The sequence below is a fragment of the Hibiscus syriacus genome, unplaced genomic scaffold, assembly GCF_006381635.1.
Source record: "Hibiscus syriacus cultivar Baekdansim isolate YM2019G1 unplaced genomic scaffold, ASM638163v2 tig00110622_pilon, whole genome shotgun sequence".
Classification (NCBI taxonomy): Eukaryota; Viridiplantae; Streptophyta; class Magnoliopsida; order Malvales; family Malvaceae; genus Hibiscus; species Hibiscus syriacus.
This window is the reverse complement of record NW_024062803.1, coordinates 246555-269756: the sequence shown is the minus strand read 5'-3', so window position 1 is coordinate 269756 and position 23202 is coordinate 246555. Positions and strand designations below refer to the sequence as shown.

Here is a 23202-nt window from a genome sequence, read left to right as displayed (position 1 = left end):
ATTCTAGTTGCTTGATGTTTCTTGTTGTTGATCAATGGCTTCTAAGCTTGCTTAAATACACCTTGAATCACTTCTAAACGTTGGGGATGATTAATGAAGATAATATAGCCGTTTTAGTGTGAAATCAATTAATAAAACAACTTGGAGCGTGGGTGGAATCGGTTCCCTAAGTGTAAAATTCAAATATTTCGACCGTTGAACAGTGGGGGGAATCGGTACCCCCTGAGGGAAATCGGTTCCCTCCGAGCATACTGGAATTCTCAGAGCCAAACCATTCAGGGGGAATTGGTTCCCCCTTGGGGGGAATCGGTTCCGACTGAGCAATCTGGAATTTTTGGCTTTGAAACTGTTGAAAACATTTTGATATTTCGATATAACAAATTAAGTTAAATGTATTTTAAGATTTTCCAAAAAGATTTTTTAAGTATATTCGATATAATTATTCGAATATCAAAACATTACTCTAAATCTTTCAAATATAATTTTTAATCCTTACTCAAGTGTAAAATTAAGTTTTAATCTTAAAACAATTTCAAAATAATTTTATAAAGTATTTCGAACCGTTTCAAAGTCAAAAATTCCAGATTGCTCAGAGGGAACCGATTCCCCCCTAAGGGGGTACCGATTCCCCCCTGAATGGTTTGGCTCCAAGAATTACAGTATGCTCGGAGGGAAACGATTACCCCCCAGGGGGTACCGATTCCCCCCACTGTTCAACGTTCGAAATATTTGAATTTTACACTTAGGGAACCGATTCCCCCCACGCTCCAAGTTGTTTTATTAATTGATTTCACACTAAAACGGATATATTATCTTCACTAATCATCCCCAACGTTCAGAAGTGATTCAAGGTGTATTTAAGCAAGCTTAGAAGCCATTGATCAATAACAATAAACAATAAGCAACTAGAATCAAAGAGAAAGCATCAAACTTCAAGTTTGAGCATTTCAAGCCTATTTTTCATTCAATATTCATTTTGCTTTCAAGAACACTTATTGTGCTCAATTGTATTCATTCTTGAGTGTTCTTTTTTTGTTCTAGAATTGTGCAAACAATTTACCTTGTGAGGATTTCCTTGTAAGTTTGCAAATTTGTATTGTTCTCTTTGGGAGAGAGTGTTCTCAAGAATTTGGGGTATAATTGTTGAGAGTTTGTAAGGTTACTCTTTGTCCTCAAAAGAAAGACAAATTAGTGAATTTGTGGAAAATCCTTAGTGTGGATAGCTAAGGTAGTGGACGTAGACTTTGGTTGAGAAAGTCGAACCACTCTAAATCGCTGTGCAAATTTCTTTCAATTTTCTGCTAAAGCTTCTACTAAAATTTTAATTGCCAATTCACCCCCCTCTTGTCCATATTCGTCAATCGATTAACTCAACAATTGGCATCAGAGCCTAACTCATTTGAAAGTTTAATCGCCTCTTGAGTCGATTCGGGAAGAGTTACATCGATAATCAAAGTCATCAATGGCCTCTACTTCAAACTTCGACTCCGGTCTCGATTCGATGCCCGTCAACAAGCCTCCTTTCTTCAATAGGGCTAATTATGCCTATTGGAAAAATAGGATGATGTACTTCATTCAAGCAAGTGACATGGGAGCATAGAATGTCGTAGAAGAAGGATACTTCAAGCCTCTCACTCATCCAAGATTATGGAGTGAAAGAGAGAAAAATGTTCCAGCTCAACTCCAAAGCCATCCATATCATATTTTGTGTTCTTGGACTAGATGAATACGGAAGAGTTTCATCTTGTACAACCGCCAAAGAAATATAGGACAAACTTCAAGTCACTCATGAAGGTACCGATGAGGTAAAGAAATCTAAAATTAGTATTCTAACGCATAGCTATGAAAATTTCAGGATGAAACCAAATGAAGATATCAAAGCTATGACGATAGATTCTCAACGATTGTCAATGGTCTCAAATCATATGGAGATCATTTCAAATGAAAAGCTTGTGGGAAGTTAGTCTACTCCCTTCCAAAATCGTGGCAATCAAAGAAGACGGCAATCATCGAGTCTAAGGATCTAACGTCCTTAACTCTTGAAGAGCTAGTCGGTTCACTCCTCACTCATGAAATGATGCTTGAAGATGAGGTGGACCTTGATAAGATTGAAGAGACACCAAAGGAGAAGGAGAAGAAGAAAAACATTGTAGTTGCTCTCAAATCCACAAAAGATGAGAGTGATTCGGATGAAGATGACGATGACGAGGAATGGCATTGTTTGCCAAACGGTTCAGAAAAATGATGAGACCTTACCGAGGAAGAAAATTCAAACGAAATGAAGGCCTCAAAAATAAACCAAAAGAGAAGGACCCGATCATTTGCTATGAATGCAAAAAGTCGGGCATGTCAAATATGATTGCCCACAATTGAAGAGAAAGGGTTAATCAAAGAATAAACACAAGGCTCATGTGGCTACATGGAGCGATGAAGAAGGTTCCGATGAAGAGGAACAAGAAGTAGCAAACTTGGCTTGATGACATTGGGGAAGATTCTAAGGTAACCTTTAACTCATCTGATTTTGATGATTATCCTATGATGGTTATTAGAGGAATATAATTGGTTGGCTTCGGATTATGAGAATTGTTTTTAAATATAAAAATGATGTTTCAAAATTGAAAAATTAAAATAAACTCATATCCAAAACCAACAACGATCTTGAAAGTAAAATCAAAGATTTGCAAATCAAACTAGAAGAGTTTGAAAAGAAAATTTTGGATTTGCAAAATTTCTTTCAAAGGTCAATGATGATCATCAAAGAAATTGATGATCTTAAACTTCTTTTGATAAAGTGGAACAAAACGTTTTGAAATGGAGAAAATTCAAAATCCAACTTTGTTAGAAAAAGTTTTAAAAAATACAATCATAGAGGTCCCCAAAGAACCTCTAATGAAAAAATCGTTAGAAGTATGGGTTCTTAAAGAGCTCATTACTACTAAAGAAAGGATCCTACACAAATGGATACCTAAGGAGACTAGGATTTTGGAAACTAATGAATATGGACCCAAAGAATTTGGGTACCAAAAATTAGAAATTAATCTATTTGTAGGAAAATGAGCATTGCTACAAGGCACGAGAAACAATCCAAATTCATGGTACCTTGATAGTGGATGCTCAAGACACATGTCCGGAGACAAAAACCGTTCATTGAGCTTAACGCCAAAAATGGAGGAAGTGACTTTTGGTGATGATTCAAAAGGTCACATTGAAGGTATTGGTACTATTGGTAATACCATCTTCCATACAATTAAGAATGTTTTATATGTGACTGGATTAAAGCATAATCTATTGAGTATTAGTCAATTTTTTTGATAAGGGATTCAATGTCATGTTTGATATTATGGTTGTAAAGTCATTGATATTGCATCTAATCAGATTATGCTTGTTGGTCATAGAATAGAAAACATATACATGGTGCATTTAGATTCTATTGATATGACTAATTTGTGCCTAGTTGCTAAGGATGAACATGATAGCTGGTTATGGCATAGGAGACTAGGACATGCTAGTATGAGTGTTTTGCAACGGCTAATTCAAGGTGATTAGTTCGAGGGTTGCCTAAGCTTAAATTTGATAATGATAAAATCTCTGATGCTTGTGCTAAAGGAAAACGAAAGCGAGTTTCTTTAAATCCATTAATGACGTATCACTAGTAGAGTATTACAATTGATCCATATAGATCTTTTTGGGCCAACTAGGACTACTAGCTTGGGTGGAAAACAATATGTATTTGTTGGTAGATGACTATTCTAGATATACTTGGGTTCTATTCTTAAGTACTAAAGATGAAGCATTAAAAAATTCATCCGTTTTTAAAAGTAATCCAAAACAATAAAGGTTACTCTATAACTAGTGTTAGGAGTGATCATGGCACTAAATTTGAAATCTTGGATTTACTGAGTTTGTAATTCTAATGGTTAGCCATAATTTTTCAGTACCTAGAACCCCCTCAACAAATGGAGTTGTTGAGAGGAAAAATCGAGTTTTAGAAGAAAATGCTAGAATCATGCTTTGTGAAAATAATTTGCCAAAATATTTTTGGGCGGAAGCCACAAATACCGCTTGTTATGTTGTAAATCGAGTAATGATTAGGCCAATTTTAAAGAAAACTTCATATGAAATTTTCAAAAATAAAAGCCTAACATTAGCTATTTTCATCATTTTGGATGTAAATGTTTTGTTTTAAACAACGGTAAAGAAAACCTGGCAATTTGATGCTAAATGTGATGAAGAATTTTTCTGAATTATTCCTTAAATTCAAAGCTTATCGAGTATTTAATAAAAGTACTTTAGTTGTAGAAGAGTCTATACATGTGTTTTCGATGATAATCTCCTTCCGAGGAAAGATTCTTGTGTGAATGATGATGTAGGTGTTATAAATACAAATGACGTTAGACATGACGTTGGAGAACCATCATCAAAGGAAGAAACGAAAAATGATGAAACTCATGATCCTCTTGAGAATCCAACCATTGAAGAAAGGGAAGTATCTTATCCAAGAGAGTACAACTATGTCAAGGATGGTGAGATTATAGGTGATCCATCCAAAGGGGTAACAACTCGATCTTCTCTTAGAAATATTTGTAATTATGTTGCATTTATTTCAAGCATAGAGCCTAAGAATATTAAAGAAGCATTAAATGATGAACATTGGATTATGGCTATGCAAGAAGAATTAAATCAATTTGAGAGAAGTAAAGTATGGACATTAGTTGAAAGGCCTAGTAATAAATTTACTGTAGGTACTAGATGGGTATTTAGGAATAAGCTTTATGAGAGTGGTAATATAGTGAGAAACAAGGCTAGACTTGTTGCTCAAGGGTATACTCAAGAAGAGGGCATAGACTATGATGAAACATACGCTCCCGTAGCTAGGATGGAAGCAATTAGAATGTTACTAGCATTTGCATGTTTTCATGAATTTAAATTATATCAAACGGATGTTAAAAGTGCATTTTTAAATGGTTTTATAAAAGAAGAAGTGTATGTGGAACAACCTCCAGGTTTTGAAGATTCAAAATTTCCGGATCATGTTCTTAAATTGACAAAAGCGCATTATGGTTTAAACAAGCTCCTAGAGCTTGGTATGAAAGATTGTCAAATTTTTTAATTGAAAAGGTTTTTCAAAGGGAAGGTTGACACTACATTGTTTTTAAAGCATAAATGTAAAGATTTATTAGTAGTTCAAATTTATGTTGATCATATAATATTTGGTTCTACTAATGATGTTCTTTGCCAAGAATTTTCTAAGCTAATGCAAAGTGAGTTTGAGATGAGCATGATGGGGGAGCTCTCATTTTTCTTGGGACTCCAAATCAAGCAAATAAAAGATGACATCTTCATCAATCAAGCTAAGTACGTCAAAGATATGCTCAAAAAGTTTGGACTGGAAAATGGCAAACCTCACGACACTCCAATGAGCTCTTCAACAAAGCTTGACTTAGATTAAGGAGGTAAATGTGTAGATGTTAAATTATATAGGTCAATGATTGGCTCTTTGCTTTATCTAGCCGCAAGTAGACCGGACATTATGTTTAGTGTTTGCTTATGTGCTAGATTTCAATCATGTCCTAAGGAATCACATTTATTAGCTGTTAAGAGAATCTTTAGATACCTTAAAGACACTCCTAGTTTAAGACTTTGGTATCCTAGAGACTCTAGCTTTAGCTTGCATGCTTTTTCTGATTCGGATTATGGAGGATGCAAATTAGATAGGAAAAACACCTATGGTACTTGTCAATTCCTTGGAAATATGATGATTTCTTGGTTTTCAAAGAAACAAAATTGTGTTGCATTATCTACCACTGAAGCCGAATACATTTCAGCTGGTAGTTGTTGTGCACAAGTTTTATGGATGAAACAACAATTTTTTGATTATGGAATTGAAGTTGGTACCATTCCTATCAAATGTGACAATAAGAGTGCTATTTGTCTCACTAAAAAACCCATCCAACACTCTAGAACTAAGCACAGTGAAATAAGACATCACTTCATTAGAGACCATGTCACTAAGGAAGATGTAGTTCTAGAATTTGTTGATACTTTGCACCAATTAGCGGATATCTTTACAAAACATTTAGACAAGGAAAGATTTTGGACACTTAGGAGAGAATTAGGTTTGACCAGCCTATCTTCACTCAGTGTTTAAAATAATTTTAGCACTTTTAGACTAAATGAAAAATGCTTAGAATAGTAATTTTTGATTACATTCATTGCTATTAGTTAGGGGGAGTTTATGATTCTTGATGAAAATTAACTTTATGTTCAAATATAGTTTAAAGATTAATTTGATTGTTTGAACGTAATTAATTTTCAATATATGAGTTGCCAATACCACTAGAAAAAATTAATTTAGCATTTTGAGTGTTTAAAATCGGATTTTAGCATTTTGGTGCAGAGGGAATCGATACCCCCATGAGGGAACCGATTCCCCCTTTGAAGGGGAACCAATTCCCCCCACAGGGGAATCGATACCCCCCTGGGGTTCTGGTTTTATCGGGCAGAACCCTTGGTTTTGGCTCAAAACCTCTCTTCTCTTTTCTTCCGCCGTTTCCCCTCTCTACTCTCTCTATCTCCATTCTTGCCTCAAAACAACGTTTTTAATCGGAATTCTCTTCAAATATCATCTTCTAAACTTGCTAGCATCATTAAAATCGTGCAAACAACATCAAAATCCACTCAATCTTTCAAGGTAAATTTTCTAAACTCTCTATTTCATTGATTTTGAACATAGAACTAGTTTTAATTAGTTCTAAATAGAAATAGTGATCGGGCATTGATTGTTTAGTGATTAGAAACTAGATATTACAACTAATTTCATCAAAAACACAAGAATTTTCCAAAAAAAATTAAAATTTTCGAAATAAAAAAAATTATTTTTCAAATTATTGTGTTTTAATTGAATTATGTTGTTATGAAAACTATACATATATTGTTTTTCAAAATCTTATTTTTCAATAGTTTTCAAAAACTTTGTCCATTAGGATTGATTTAGAGAACCTTGAAATATTGAGGACTCAATTGAGTTTTGAGATTGATTGAATTGCATACATGTGTTTTCTAAATTGCAAGTTATCCATTATATTCCGATTTTCTAAACCATGTCCAATCCTAAACGTGCTAGGTCATCATCTAGTCGCTCACACCGTCAACCAAATCCACCTCCAAATCCTCCTCCTATTCCTGAAATTCCAATTCCTAATCCTAATCCAGTTGATCCCAATATAACTATCCAAAATTCATGCTTCAATCATCCTGGTCCTAGAAATCATCGTTTTTGGTATTATCAATATTTCGACTCTTACAAAATTAGAGAATAATGTATCCCTTCTCGTCAAGCTATGTTAGATATTAATTTTAAATATCTTCCTCTTTTACAAGAGTGAAAATTTGATAAACTTTGTGACCTTGAACCTATAGTTTACCATCAACTTGTTCGCATCTTTTATTCTAATGCCGTTTGTGTCAAAAACCGAGCTCAAACTGAGACCATAGAAGTTCGTTCCTACCTCCTAGGACAATTCTTACATATTAACTCGGCTTACATAGCCAAGGCATTAGGATTAGATAACGATGGTATTTCAAATGAAAAACAAATTTTAGGTTCTCGTTATAAAAGAAGGGATAGTGCGAGTGTCTTAGACCTTCATGAACGTTTTCTTCATCTAATGATTTCTTGGTGGTTTCGACCATCCGGAGGTCGTTATTCTACTCTTAGAGCCTTGGATCTTTGGTGGTTACATTGTTTTGAAAACAATATTAAAATAAACCTACCTCAGATCATTTTTGCTGAAATTGTTGAAACCGTAAATCTTGTTCCTAACAAGAAACTCTGTTCATCTCTAGTTTACGGTTGCATTTTGAGTAATCTATTTTCTAAAGTCGGGCTTAGAGTTGGTCTAGATGCCTCTTTTCCTCTAAAAAAACAAATTAATCTTCTTTCCTTAACGAGAGCGGGATGGATAAAGGATAAGGAAACCGGTGAATGGGTTCGATCTTCTGAAAATACTCCGGGAGCTAGTTCTTCACGAGCTCCACCAGAAGCTGACGACGATCCCGAGCTTGAACAATTAATGCGAGACATCGATGAAGCCGAAGATGAGCCTGAGCAGGCCGAGGAGCAAGCACACAACAAACATCAAATGCCTCTATATTTCAATCCTTATGGAGATATTCGATTTCCGATATGCTGCCATGGATTCACGCTTTACTTCTATAGAGTCTCATTTATCTACAGTGGGAGATCAACAATTAGAAATTCTCCAAGAGATGCGCACAAACAACGCTCCGATGAATGAACGTATTGATGAACTCTAACATGAGATGGCCGCTATGCGAGCTCGTTTTCCTTCTCCAGATCCGGATGTTTGATTCTGTGTTTAGTTTTAGAACTTTGAACTAAAAGATTATTGTTTCAACATTTTGAATACTTTGGAATGTTTGATTTTGAGGATTGTTAGACTTTGGATTTGTTTGGATGTTTGAATTTATATATTTGGTTTAGTTAAATTTATTGCATCATTTACATCATGTTAGATATATGGCCAATTTTGCCATGTCACATTGTTTATGAATATTGATTATGAAACTAATGGCTAACGTTTCTCTTGATTGTGATCTTAGTAGCTTAAACTATATATAATCAATTGGCTAAATGATTTCAAAAACCTTATTTAAAATCTTTTACGGGTCTTTTTGATTTAACAAAATAGGGGAGAAGTGTTAAATGTTTTAAATGGGAGAAGTGTTAAAGTAAGGGGGAGTAATTTTTCAAAAACGTTGTTTTTGATTTCAAAATCTTAAAATTACTAAAATGTTTTGTTATATCAAAAAGGGGGAGATTGTTGAAAACATTTTGATATTTTGATATAACAAATTTAGTTAAATGTATTTTAAGATTTTCCAAAAAGATTTTTTAAGTATATTCGATATAATTATTCGAATATCAAAACATTACTCTAAATCTTTCAAAAATCATTTTTAATCCTTACTCAAGTGTAAAATTAAGTTTTAATCTTAAAATAATTTCAAAATAATTTTACAAAGTATTTCAAACCGTTTCAAAGCTAAAAATTCCAGATTGCTCAGAGGGAACCGATTCCCCCCTGAATGGTTTGGCTCCGAGAATTCCAGTATGCTCGGAGGGAATTGATTCCCCCCAGGGGGTACGGATTCCCCCCACTGTTCAACGGTCGAAATATTTGAATTTTACACTTAGGGAACCGATTCCCTTTAAGGGGTACCGATTCCCCCCACGCTCCAAGCTGTTTTATTAATTGATTTCACACTAAAACAGCTATATTATCTTAACTAATCATCCCCAACGTTCAGAAGTGATTCTAGGTGTATTTAAGCAAGCTTAGAAGCCATTGATCAATAATAAGAAACATCAAGCAACTAGAATCAAGAGAGAATCAAAGAGAAAGCATCAAACTTCAAGTTTGAGCATTTCAAGCCTATTTTTCATTCAATATTCATTTTGCTTTCAAGAACACTTATTGTGCTCAATTGTATTCATTCTTGAGTGTTCTTTTTTTTTGTTCTAGAATTGTGCAAACAATCTACCTTGTGAGGATTTCCTTGTAAGTTTGTAAATTTGTATTGTTCTCTTTGGGAGAGAGTGTTCTCAAGAATTTGGCATATAATTCTTTAGGGTTTGTAAGGTTACTCTTTGTCCTCAAAAGAAAGACAAATTAGTGAATTTGTGGAAAATCCTTAGTGTGGATAGCTAAGGTAGTGGACGTAGACTTTGGTTGAGAAAGTTGAACCACTCTAAATCGCAGTACAAATTTCTTTCAATTTTCTGTTAAAGCTTCCACCAAAATTTTAATTGTCAATTCACCCCCCTCTTGGCCATATTCGTCAATCGATTAACTCAACAGAAACGGTTCGAAATACTTTGTAAAATTATTTTGAAATTGTTTTAAGATTAAAACTTAATTTTACACTTGAGTAAGGATTAAAAATGACTTTTTAAAGATTTAAAGTAATGTTTTGATATTCGAATAATTATATCGAATATACTTAAAAAATCATTTGGAAAATCTTAAAATTCATTTAACTTAATTTTTTATATCAAAATATCAAAATGTTTTCAACAATCTCCCTCTTTTTGATATAACAAAACATTTTAGTAATTTTAAGATTTTGAAATAAAAAAAACGATGTTTTTGAAAAATTACTCACCCTTACTTTAACACTTCTCCCATTTAAAACATTTAACATTTCTCCCCTTTTTTGTTAAATCAAAAAAGACTCGTAAAAGATAATCATTTAGCCAATTGATTATATATAGTTTAAGCTGTCAAGATCACAATCAAGAGAAACGTTAGCCATTAGTTTCATAATCAATATTCATAATTAATGTGACATGGCAAAATTGGTCATATATCTAACATGATGTAAATGATGCAATAAATTTAACTAAACCAAATATATTAATTCAAACATCCAAACAAATCCAAAGTCTAACAATCCTCAAAATTTAAACATTCTAAGATATTCAAAATGTTGAGCTCGCATAGCGGTCATCTCATGTGAGAGTACATCAATACGTTCATTCATCGAAGCGTTGTTTGTGCGCATCTCTCGGAGAATTTCTAATTGTTGAGCTCCCATTGTGGATAAATGAGACTCTATAGAAGTAAAGTGCGAATCCATGGTAGCATATCGGAAATCGAATATCTCCATAAAGGATTGAAAATATGGAGGCATTTGATTCGTTTGTTGTGCTTGCTGCTCAGGATCATCTTCGGCCTCATCGATGTCTCGCATTAATTGTTCAAGCTCGGGATCGTCGTCAGCTTCTGGTGGAGCTCGTGAAGAACTAGCACCCGGAATATTTTCAGAAGATCGAACCCATTCACCGGTTTCCTTATCTTTTATCCATCCCGCTCTCTTTAAGGAAAGAATATTAATTTGTTTCTTTAGAGGAAATGAGGCATCTAGACCAACTCTAAGCCCGGCTTTAGAAAATAGATTACTCAAAATGCAACCGTAAACTAGAGATGAACAGAGTTTCTTGTTAGGAACAAGATTTACGGTTTCAACAATTTCAGCAAAAATAATCTGAGGTAGGTTTATTTTAATACTGTTTTCGAAACAGTGTTACCACCAAAGATCCAAGGCTCTAAGAGTAGAATAACAACCTCCGGATGGTCGAAAACACCAAGAAATCATTAGATGAAGAAAACGTTCATGAAGGTTTAAGACACTCGCACCATCCATTCTTTTATAACGAGAACCTAAAATTTGTTTTTCATTTGAAATACCATCGTTATCTAATCCTAATGCCTTGGCTATGTAAGCCGAGTCAATATGTAAGAATTGTCCTAGGAGGTAGGAATGAACTCCTATGGTTTCGGTTTGAGCTCGGTTTTTGACACAAACGGTATTAGAATAAAAGATGCGACCAAGTTGATGATAAACTATAGGTTCAAGGTCACAAAGTTTATCAAATTTCCACTCTTGTAAAAGAGGAAGATATTTAAAATTTATATCTAACATAGCTTGACGAGAAGGGATACGTTCTTCTCTAATTTTGTAAGAGTCAAAATATTGATAATACCAAAAACGATGATTTCTAGGACCAGGATGATTGAAGCATAAATTTTGGATAGTTATATTGGGATCAACTGGATTAGGATTAGGAATTGTAATTTCAGGAATAGGATGTGAATTTGGTTGACAGTGTGAGCGACTAGATGATGACCTAGGACGTTTAGGATTGGACATGGTTTAAGAAATCGGAATAGAATGGATAACATGCAATTTAGAAAACACATGTATGCAATTCAATCAATCCCAAAACTCAATTGAGTCTTCAATATTTCAAGGTTTTCAAAATCAATCCTAATTGACAAAGTATTTGAAAACTATTGAAAAATAAGATTTTGAAAAACAATATATGTATAGTTTTCATAACAACAACATAATTCAATTAAAACACAATAATTTGAAAAACAATTTTTTTTATTTCAAAAATTTCAAATTTTTTGGAAAATTCTTGTGTTTTTGATGAAATTAGTTGTAATATATAGTTTCTAATCACTAAACAATCAATGCCCGATCACTATTTCTATCTAGAACTAATTAAAACTAGTCTTATATTCAAAATCAATGAAATAGAGAGTTTAGAAAAATTTACCTTGAAAGATGAGATTGAGTGGATTTTGATGTTGTTTGCACTATTTTAATGATGCTAGCAAGTTTAGAAGATGATATTTGAAGAGAATTCCGATTAAAAACGTTGTTTTGAGGCAAAGTGGAGATTTGAGAGAGTAGAGGGGATAAACGGCGTGAAGAGAGGTTTTGAGCCAAAACCAAGGGTTCTGCCCGATAAAACCAGAACCCCATGGGGGTATCGATTCCCTCTGCACCAAAATGTTAAAATCCGATTTTAAACATACAAAATGCTAAATTAATTTTCTCTAGTGGTATTGGCAACTCATAATTGAAAATTAATCATGTTTAAACAATCAAATTAATCTTTAAACGATATTTGAACATAAAATTAATTTTTCATCAAGAATCATAAACTCCCCCTAACTAATAGTAATGAATGCAATCAAAAATTAGCATTTTTCATTTAGTCTTAAAAGTGCTAAAAATATTTTAAACACTAAGTGGAGATAGGTTGGTCAAACCTAATTCTCTCCTAAGTGTCCAAAATTTTCCTTGTCTAAAGGTTTTGTAAAGATATCCGCTAATTGGTGCAACGTATCAACAAATTCTAGAACTACATCTTCTTTAGTGACATGGTCTCTAATGAAGTGATGTCTTATTTTAATGTACTTAGTTCTAGAGTGTTGGATGAGATTTTTAGTGAGACAAATAGCACTAGTATTGTCACACTTGATAGGAATGGTACCAACTTCAATTCCATAATCAAAAAGTTGTTGTTTCATCCATAAAATTTGTGCACAACAACTACCAGCTGAAATGTATTCGGCTTCAGTGGTAGATAATGCAACACAATTTTGTTTCTTTGAAAACTAAGAAATCAACATATTTCCAAGGAAGCTTTTCCTATCTCTAAGTGTAAAATTCAAATATTTCGACCATTGAACAGTAGGGGGAATCGGTTCCCTCTGAGCATACTGGAATTCTCAGAGCCAAACCATTCAGGGGGGAATTGGTACCCCTTGGGGGGGGAATCGGTTCCCTCTGAGCAATCTGGAATTTTTGGCTTTGAAACGGTTCGAAATACTTTGTAAAATTATTATGAAATTGTTTTAAGATTAAAACTTAATTTTACACTTGAGTAAGGATTAAAAATGACTTTTGAAAGATTTAGAGTAATGTTTTGATATTCGAATAATTATATCGAATATACTTAAAAAAAATCATTTGGAATCTTAAAATTCATTTAACTTAATTTGTTATATCGAAATATCAAAAATGTTTTCAACAAGTTCTATCTTACAGTGACCTTCACATCTACCTATGTGACTGAACGCAACCTTTGCTAAATACGGCCAGACACGGGTAGATATCGCTAACTTAAGGTTCATAATAAAATGATCTAATATACGTTCTCTCTCCTAAAATATAAATAATTACAAAAATTAATTTTTAAACTAATAATCATGCATTAAATAAATTATTACTAATAAATTAAAATGTTACCGTATCAGCAAATTGTCGAGATATATGATTTCCATTCAAGAGAAGTAAATCGCCTTCCATTTTATATCTACAAAAAAAAAATTAAATAAAATATTAAAAATTTAAATAGTTAAATAAATTACTAACAAAATACTAAATATAATAAAATATACCTTAAACAATTATAAGAGTATTTGAGAAGATTTGGTGTGATGAAAGTGATTGAGAATGGAGGTATTTATAGGAAGGAGATGAGGTGTGAACGGTCAGGGTAGTTGGGTAATTAAACCTAAGGGGCTACAGGGGTGCGCCTTTCTGACGCGTGTCAGAATTAAAGCAAAGGTGTGGCCCTTGCACAGCGCTATAGTCCTACGTGGCGTAAGGCGTGCTCCAGGGGCCGTGTATCTAACTCAGCATAAGGTGCGCTGCAGGGGACGCGCTTTGCCTCACGTGACAAAGAGTGTTAAATCAAAAAATATAATCTAAACTGTGTCTGACAGAAGAAAAAAAAATGGGTATAGGGTGATTTTTTTTTTTGGGAAAATCGAAGTGACAGTCTTGAGGGTTTTGTTCTATGTCATTCAATTGCTGGAGGGACAGGCTCAGGTTTCCAAAGTCAGTACCCCGGTAGTAGTAGTGTCTTCAACTAAAATACGGAAGTTTTGTTGAAGACTTTGATTTGGTTACAACTTGACTGCTCTCATCTACAATGAAGGTATGGGTTCCTATCTGTTGGAGGCTCTGAATGACCGCTACAGCAAGAAGCTGGTCCAGACAGATAGTGTATTCCTAACCAGACAAGTGATGTGGTTGTCCAACCCTACAACTAACTTTGACACTCAAGCGACTAACATTAAATGCTGATTGTGTTGTTGTTCTTGACAATACTGCATCAATAGAATTGCAGTAGAGCGTTTACATATAAGTAATCCTACATTTGCTCAAACAAATCTTTGGATTCCACTGTGATGTCTGCAAGCACAACTACATTGCGGTATCCAGGGTACATGAACAACGATCTGGTCGGTCTTCTTGCCTCTTTAATTCCAACACCGAGATGTCATTTTCTTATGACAGGTTACACACCACTTACAGTGGAGCGCCAGGTAAATCAAATACTCTTGTTGTTTGTGCTTATAGCTGTGTCATTGATGCAGTTTCTGATCAATGCTCCTTGCAGTTATTTTAAGAGTTACATAGAGCCTTTATACAATCATGTCTATAATTGCATTGGTTTGCTTCCTCTTCTGTAATGTTTGGGGTGAAAAAAAAGAGCTGTATCTTTCTAATTTCTTATTTCTATTTTTATTAACTTAATCATCTCAGGATACAATATCAGTCACAAATTAATGTTTTTAGTCTTGTTATTCCTGCAAAGAATTATTCAATATGTCTGATGCCTGCGTTTCTCTTCTTGGCAGGCCAATGTGATCCGCAAAACTACCGTGCTTGATGTTATGAGAAGACTTCTCCAGGTGAGATATGTAGCTTGTACTTGTTTCAAAACAGGTTGCATTTTTCTGACCATATGATTCCTTGCAGATAAAAAATATTATGGTTTCCTCTTATGCACGCACAAAAGAAGCTAGTCAAGCAAAGTATATCTCAATACTGAATATCATTCAGGGAGAAGTAGATCCTAGTCAGGTATCATAAATAACTAAATTCTTTTTTATTGGAAATGCTATAGCTTTTACAGGAAATATATCTCTTAAGTCTGATATTAAAATTTTGTATAAGAAAATTATACACTTCATTCTTTATTCTTAAGAAGTGCTAATGTTAAAATTTTGAATCATTAATGTTGATCAGATTGCTTGTTAGTTGTTAATGGTTATGTTTTTGAAAATCAACATAAAGTCGTGCCTACCACCTCTTTTTTATGTGTCATCTATTCTTAATGGTTTGAGCTTCTAATGTTTGTTAAATAATTTCCCATGATTTACAGGTGCATGAAGTCTACAGAGGATTCGTGAAAGAAAGCTAGTAAATTTTATTGAATGGGGCCCAGCAAGTATTCAGGTTTCTAGACAGTTGAAGCAGTTGTCATCACTTTGCGCCATTCTTTTTTCTTATGATTTCTGGACTTACGTGATCCGTTTGTTATTTTGGTGTTTCTGTAGGTTGCTCTTTCTAGAAAGTCCCCATATGTCCATACTGCCCACAGGGTACAGCTCTAGCTCTCGTCATTTAGAATTTAGATATCTTGTTTTGCCTGCATTATAGAATAACTCACAATATTTTGGTCTGAATTTAATGGTAACAACTTTGAGCTTGATTTTGATATCTCCTTAAAGACGGCCCTTTTGTTGAAGAAATCATCAAGAAAGAATAAACAATGGCATTTGTATTCTTCAGGTAAGTGGCCTCATGCTAGCAAGTCATACTAGCATCCGACACCTCTTCAGCAAATGTTTGAGCCAGTATGGGAAGTTGAGAAAGAAGCAAGCATTTCTTGACAATTATCGCAAGTTTCCAATGTTCGCGGTGAGTTACCAACTTTTCACCCACTTTCTAATTCATAACTGCTGTCACTATGCTTTTTGTGTGCGTTTATATGAACTTGGTATGCAAACATCTGCATGCATGAGTTGTATACATATACGTGTAAGTTGCAACATGTCTATTTACAGGCAACTAAATGTATTTGTAAACCTGCACAGAGAACACATGTTTACTTCTATAGGAAATGAAGAAATAATTAGTGCAATTTGTTTGTTAATTTTGTTACATATGATTAGCTTCCAAAGTTGTATACTATTTTTCAATTGGATAAAAAAGCGATTACATTATGTTGATATTTTTATTCTAATCTTGAACAACACAAACAGGACAATGATCTTTCTGAATTTGATGAATCGAGGGATATAATTGAAAGTTTGGTTGATGAATACAAGGCTTGCGAGTCACCGGATTATATCAAATGGGGAGTGGAGGTATATGCCTTGCTGGCACCAACTTCAATCTTTTAGCACCTTTTGGCTGTAACTGATAACAATGTTATATGCAGGATCCTGGGCATAGTTTAACTGGAGAAGGAAATGTCTCGGGAACACTGGATCCAAATTTGGCTGTGTAAATGAAATAAGTAAAGCCTCAATTATGTAGTCTTCTCAGGTATGGATCTGTTAAGGTTGATTCGTTGCTGGCAAAAGTTCTACTATCATGTTCTTTAACACTATGTTATTGCATGTGGTGGAGTTAGTGAGACATGAAAACATGCAAGTTGATTTAGAATCTGCCGTCAGTTGATATTCCCTGGGTTTTGATGTGGTTTGAAATGAAAATTGAAGATAAAACCACTCCTTTTTCTTTGTTCATATTAATTTGATATTCCCTAGGCAATTGGCATATACATTGTCTTTTAGTAGATGCCTGTAACTTAGCCCGGATTTTTTTTTTGTTACAGGATACCACATAAATATTAGGTCTACTCTGGAGAGAGTATTGTAAATTTTTCTTTTTAATAACCATATGTATTTTAGTATTTGAGTTGTTTTCGTAGTAGCAAAGCCGTGGAACCGCAGCTCTGAAACCTTGTCTGAGGTTAAGTCAAATGGAAGCACTTAACTAACTAGGAAGGACAAGGGGAAAGTCTTGTGTTGTTTTTGTAGTTGACAGAAGAAAATAAACAGTGGTTTCTGTTTTTTGGATTATAGCATCATTGTTTGTAATTTGAGTTGTTTCCATAGGATTTGTTGAGTGCTGTCCGGCTGTGGTTAAGAAATAAACAGTGGTTTCTGTTTTTGGATTATAGCATCATGGTTTGTAATTTGAGTTGTTTTCCATAGGATTTGTAAAGTGCTGTCCGGCTGTGGTTAAAGTTTTATCCTAACAGATCAGTTTACAGAATGGAGCTAAGGAAGATTAGATTTTGCAAGCATTTTAAAATGGTTTTGAGTGGGAATATCATTCTAATTTAAAGAAAAAAGAAAAAAAGTTGTAGTCCTTTCAATGTGCATGGAATCAACATAGCATGGTCTGGTCCCGTACCATTTCATATATAATTTAAATCTGCTTTTGTACCTTTTTTTTAACTTAACCACCCACGCTTGCATTTGTTTAATTGTTTTTTCGAATTTCTCAAAACTCCCAAAGTAAAGCAGTAACCAGAAGGATAAAGACAACTAGTTTTAGATATAGAGTAAACTACATTCTAGGTCACTCAATTATTAGTTTCTATCAATTTAGTCTTTGTTCTCCTAAATTGTTTGTTCTTCTTCCATAAATGTTATATTACTTTCATGTTGCTTAGAATTGCTTGCTATCTTATATAGTGTTGATTTTACCAATGGGGGCATTGTGTTTATTGTTTTGCGTGAGACACCAGGTAGGGGAGTTGACAAAATCTTTCCTATGAAATCTGTTTTTCGTTGTACACTTATTAAGTGCTGGTTGTAGCAGTCTTCAACCAATCTCATCTTCGGATCATAAGTTTTGTTACATGTGTACTTTTAAGGCTGCAAGCCGAGCTTGCTCAATCATATAATTGGCTAATATTTATTTATGGTTCTCATTAAAGTGTTATTTTTATGGTAGAATGCAGATATCCAATTGTTGCTTTGATCTGATTGACTTGTTTGGTTTGATAGTATCACGGCTTTTAGGAATTAAAACTGTTACCATACCAAAGCACATTAGATTTTTGTTTCATTTAACTGCAGAGTGACTTATTTGTAATAATTTTTAATTGACTGATACTTTTAGGGAAAAATGACAAGTTGTAATTGAAATAATAATTGAGTGACCTATAATGTAGTTTATACATATATTTACAGTATGTATGGAGATTTTCTGTAGCGACGGCTACTAATGTCAAATAATGTTAAAATCTTGACAGCTGGAGGGTGGGTATCCAAGGCCAATGGGTGATTAGTTTTGTATCCTACGTCAAGGTTAGAATATTTTAAAGTTAATATTTTTTAATAGTTTATAAGGTAATATAATTAATTAACAGTGCACATACACGGTAGATGTAATTACTCGAATTCAAACGCTCTAACGAAAATAATATTTCTTTTATTACTAAGATTACTGTATGAGATCTTTTTTAAAGCTAAAATTAAGCTAACACGAATTTTATTAATTAAATAATATTTGTCTATCGTACTTTCAATATATTTTCTAATCAATCCTAATAAGTTTACTATGTTTAGTACCAAACAATAAGTAATATTAATGGATATCATCGAAAGTTACAATAAAAGGGAATATTGTGCAATGACAATGAAGAAGAAGAAGAAAAGATGAGAATGCATGCTTTCTTAAATTGATTTGTAAATACAATAATTAGAACTTTTTATTTAAAAAGTTATATAAAGTTTTGGTCATCATCCAAAATTTTAGGGTGTAAGACCAAGAATAGTCTAGGGGTCAATGTAGAAGGAATCCACAAGTTGAAGGGCCAAACATATAACTAAGCCGAAGGAAAACCCTGAGCCGCACTCCCCTAGTTTCCTCCATTTTTACTGCTTACAAATTACATATTACCTGAACTTAATCAATTCCCCTCTGATATAATCTCAACGTCATTATTTAAACCCAGTTTTCCTCTCCAGAATTTGTCTACTTCAAAACTTTCACTTTTCTCCGAGCTTGTCTTCGACCTTGAGTTTTTTCTTCAGCGCTCTCATATTATTGTCCACGCTGATAACAGTGCTAAAAACATGGAAGCCAATTCTTTCAGGGTTCTTACGAGTGTTGCTCTTGTTCTCGACATTGTCTCGCGCAATGTTGAAGCTCAGTCTGCTGCACCAGCTCCTCCTCCTACAAGTGACGGTAACTAATCTTCTTTTATACAAGCTGTTTCTGGGTCTTTTGAAAAATGATGTAATCTTCAAAATCTATAGTAGTGTTGGAAAATGCGTTCTATTGAGGCGTTGCCAAAAATTTGTAGACTAACGTTTCTTTTCACCTGTAACGTTGATTCTAATTTCCTTAAAGAACATTTGTTTTCATTGTTTTTCTCAGAGCTAAAATACAAAAGCTTTTTTTCTTTTTTTGATTTGATATTTTGAAGGAACTTCAATTGACCAAGGGATTGCCAACATTCTGATGCTTGTGGCACTGGTGCTCACATACCTCATCCACCCTCTGGACGCATCCTCCTACGCCTTTTAAATTATTATATTGTTCATTTAGATCATGAATTGCTATGTGGATTGCATTTGTTTTTGTTTAAATTATTATATTGTTCATTTAGGTCGCAAATTGCCATGCGGATTGCATTTGTTTTCGAGAGATTGATTGCTCAATATGGTTGGCCTATCTTTTACCTATTTACTAAATCTTTTGTTTCTTCTACTTCTTGATTCTTTGCTTCCAATATTACTTTTTAGAATCCTTTGTATCTGTTTGCCTCTTAGACTTCGCTTAGTATTTGATTTTTACCTGGCTATGATACCATGTTGGTTTAGAGTCTATTCTTTTAACCATGAATAGTGCAGTATTTTTCATTAACCACAAGTCAATAACATTTATACAAACTCATGCAACGTCCTGACCTACTAGCTTTTGACAGTTGGTCAACAATTTAACAAACAATAGAATAATTTTAGAATCACACAAACATAAACAACACTCAAGCGTCCTCACAATCATTCATACTCCAATAGTATTAAAGACAGAAATTTGTTAATCAAATGATTAAAATTTAAAGAATAGGATAAGATACAACTTTGAATGCAATTTGAGCTTTCCACTAGGTTGATGACTCCAGCTAATGTCTTTCATACACACCTTTAGTCGGCACGCATGAATGTTGATTTGTGCCAACCCGTTTCGAGGTTCTTTCAGTTAAAACACATACTTGTTACAGACCAAGATCCAATGGACTATTAATCCTTAAACATGACTAATAAAATCCAATGAGCTGAGCTGCCACTGAATTGCAAGACCATGAAACTCTCTTGTTAATTTTGGCCATGATTTTTATGTACGGTGGTTTGACTCTTTATAGAAGCCGAAGGACCTAGAAAACGGGATTAAAGTACAACAGATGTCATTGAATTATATTAAAAGGATCGTTTTGATGATTAAATTTTCAAAAATTATAAATGGTCATTATACTTATCCAATTGTTTTAAAATGGTCACTACAATATTATAATTAATTATAGAAGTTTTATAAATTTGATGGCCATTTTTATAAAAAAAAATTAATAAAATTTAATAATCATTCTATAATTGTTTAAAAATTATTAGTATTTTATAACTTTTAAAAGTTTAATAATCAAATCATAAAAGTCACTACACCTTAGACTCCATTGGTCACCCATCAAAATTTACGAAGCTTGAATGAATAAAGTTATATTTGTATTTTTTAAGGTGTTTATGTTTGGTTCAATTTCATTTAAATTTTTAATATTGTGTTCGTGTTCATTCATTTAACATATGCAAACATGTTCGTTTAATGTTTGTCAACCAACACTCCAATTTTATCCTTTATTTGCAAATCAAAGAAAAATGGTGAAATTGTGCCACTAGTCTTTAAGTTCCTTAGGCTTTACAATTTGAACTCCGAAATTTACCTTTTGCTCAATTTAGTCCTTATCTTCTCCAATATTTAAAATGTAAAAAAGGAAAAGGAAAAGGAGATCCGAGTAAACAAGCTTATAAACAAGTCGATAAAATACCTAATAGAAAAGCTTGTTCGTGAACATAAACGAACCGAACACACCTCTGTTTGTGTTCGTGCGTATATTAAATGAAAATAAAAAAATTTGTTCGTACTCGTTTATTTAGCACAATAAATGAACATAAACGAACAGTTCATTGAACGCTCTATTCATTTATGCCCCTAATCAAAATTAATGGAAAACAAAATATCATTTAAAAAGCAAAATTATGGTTTGGGCCAAAAGAAGAAAAAAATATGAGATGAGTACTTGGAAGGAGGAAAACTTGAATGCAATGTGGGTCCATTGGCCTAAACATGGGTTCACGATCAATATCAATACACTCGAGTTCCCTTAACCTTCAATTTTCAATTTCATTTTTTTGTTTGAATTTAGTGCATGAACCCTTATTTCTATCTATGAACTAATATCTTCTATCGGCAACGGCAATCTATTAGTTAGTTTTATAGTATGAAATAATATTTAAAATTATTTGATATTATTAAACCAAAAATATTATTTAATATTAAACCCAATTTAACTGGTAAATAAGAATACCAATTATACACTGTTTTGTCTTCAAAACATATACATTAAAGACAAGGGCATCAAGTTATTACGGATCTGAATTCTGACGACCGGTGCTGCTGCAAGTGCTACGGTCGTCGCAGGAAACATAGACAGACAATATCAGAGGTAGGTTAGCTGAAGCCGACAAAAAGCTACAACTTGTTGTTCTAGGCAATGACCAAACCCCTTTTTTCCCCTCTTCTTTTCTGCATCCTCTTTATTATTTGCAAGTTGCAAGCCACCATATCCACTACATATGCTCATTAACACTTCAAAATCTATACTAAAGAGCGCTTAGCATGGGTGATAATTTAGTTTGAGTAGTTTCCCACCAACTCGAATTCGATTTTATTTGACTCGAAACTTTAACAAGTCAAGTCGAGTAAGACTCAACTCAACTAGATAAGTTCATAAGTTATTCTAAAAAGAATTATAATGTTATTTGTCTTATTTTTAGGATTGATTATGTAATGTTAAACTTTTTTTCTTCTAAAGAATGATTGTAATGTGTAATTTGATATATTTGTGGATTATTACTTTGGTTATAATATGTTAGTTTACTGTATTTGAGGATTGTTACTTTAAAGTTTAAACTTTGGAAATATTTCACATAATATTTTGATATTGTTTTGTTAAATTTATTAATATATATTTATTAAAGCTTTATATAATATTACTAGATTTTACATATATTTAAAAAATAAGATAAAAATTATGACGAGCTTAATGAACAACGAGTGAAACAATAATTTTTTTTAATAAGTACAAGTTGATCAAATTTTATTAAGCTTATCGAATATAGAATTAAATAAAACATTGTTAAGTTCGTGATTGACTCCCTCGATAGTGCTTCAACGTTTACCAGTGATACTATTTTCAACCAGTGCTCGAATTTCATGGAAATAGTGAAAACAGATGAAAGCACAAAGCATGTACTGTTCTTGTTTTGCTATATTTTGATACCAATCCAGGATCGTCTCAAATCACTTCACAGATTCAACAACCTTTTGCATGTGCGAAGTGGTGATGTGAAAATTCATACTAAAAGTTTGTTCTAGTAATGCCAAATGTGTCTTATATGAAAGTGACAGGTCATCAAAGCCAAAGAAACGACGCATGGGTTGTCGTTGTTGGCATGCATTTAATTTGAGCCCAGAAGGAAAGAGAATTGCAGTCTTGCAGATCAAGTTTCATGCAGAGAGATTCAATTATGGGCAGAAATTAGCTGGTGGATTTGAAACCACGTTTGCTGCTACTATCTTTATACATTAAACCCCCCAAAAAGCCTGTAATTTTATAAATCACGAAACGTCTTTTTGTAGCAAAGCTTTTGACTGGGTGTTTTCGGGAACAAAGATACCCTCTTTAGCTGCCGGGGATTGAAATCACGTCCAGATATCGCCTGAAATACA

General features: G+C 33.4%; 1 protein-coding gene and 1 long non-coding RNA gene across 2 annotated transcripts; both read left to right on the top strand.

Moving 5' to 3' along the window:
* The first annotated feature begins 14570 nt into the window (after positions 1-14570).
* Positions 14571-16298, top strand: LOC120136309 (tubulin gamma-1 chain-like). Its single transcript, XM_039152377.1, has 8 exons — positions 14571-14711; positions 15027-15080; positions 15148-15252; positions 15418-15428; positions 15564-15627; positions 15729-15773; positions 15964-16092; positions 16239-16298. The coding sequence occupies exons 1-8, from the start codon at positions 14574-14576 to the stop codon at positions 16296-16298; spliced, it is 606 nt and encodes a 201-aa protein (XP_039008308.1). The 5' UTR covers positions 14571-14573.
* A 138-nt stretch (positions 16299-16436) lies between these two features.
* LOC120136337 lies at positions 16437-17102 on the top strand. Its single transcript, XR_005517332.1, has 3 exons — positions 16437-16541; positions 16616-16722; positions 17015-17102. It is a non-coding gene; the product is annotated as an uncharacterized LOC120136337 (long non-coding RNA).
* The last annotated feature ends 6100 nt before the right edge of the window (positions 17103-23202 follow it).

Excerpts from the sequence above, each read along its gene's own strand:
- LOC120136309 (XM_039152377.1), top strand. The coding sequence starts at position 14,574 with ATGTCTGCAAGCACAACTACATTGCGGTATCCAGGGTACATGAACAAC. Across the intron at positions 15,081-15,147 it reads TTATGAGAAGACTTCTCCAG|ATAAAAAATATTATGGTTTC; the intron begins GTGAGATATGTA and ends GATTCCTTGCAG. Across the intron at positions 16,093-16,238 it reads GCAAGTTTCCAATGTTCGCG|GCAACTAAATGTATTTGTAA; the intron begins GTGAGTTACCAA and ends GTCTATTTACAG.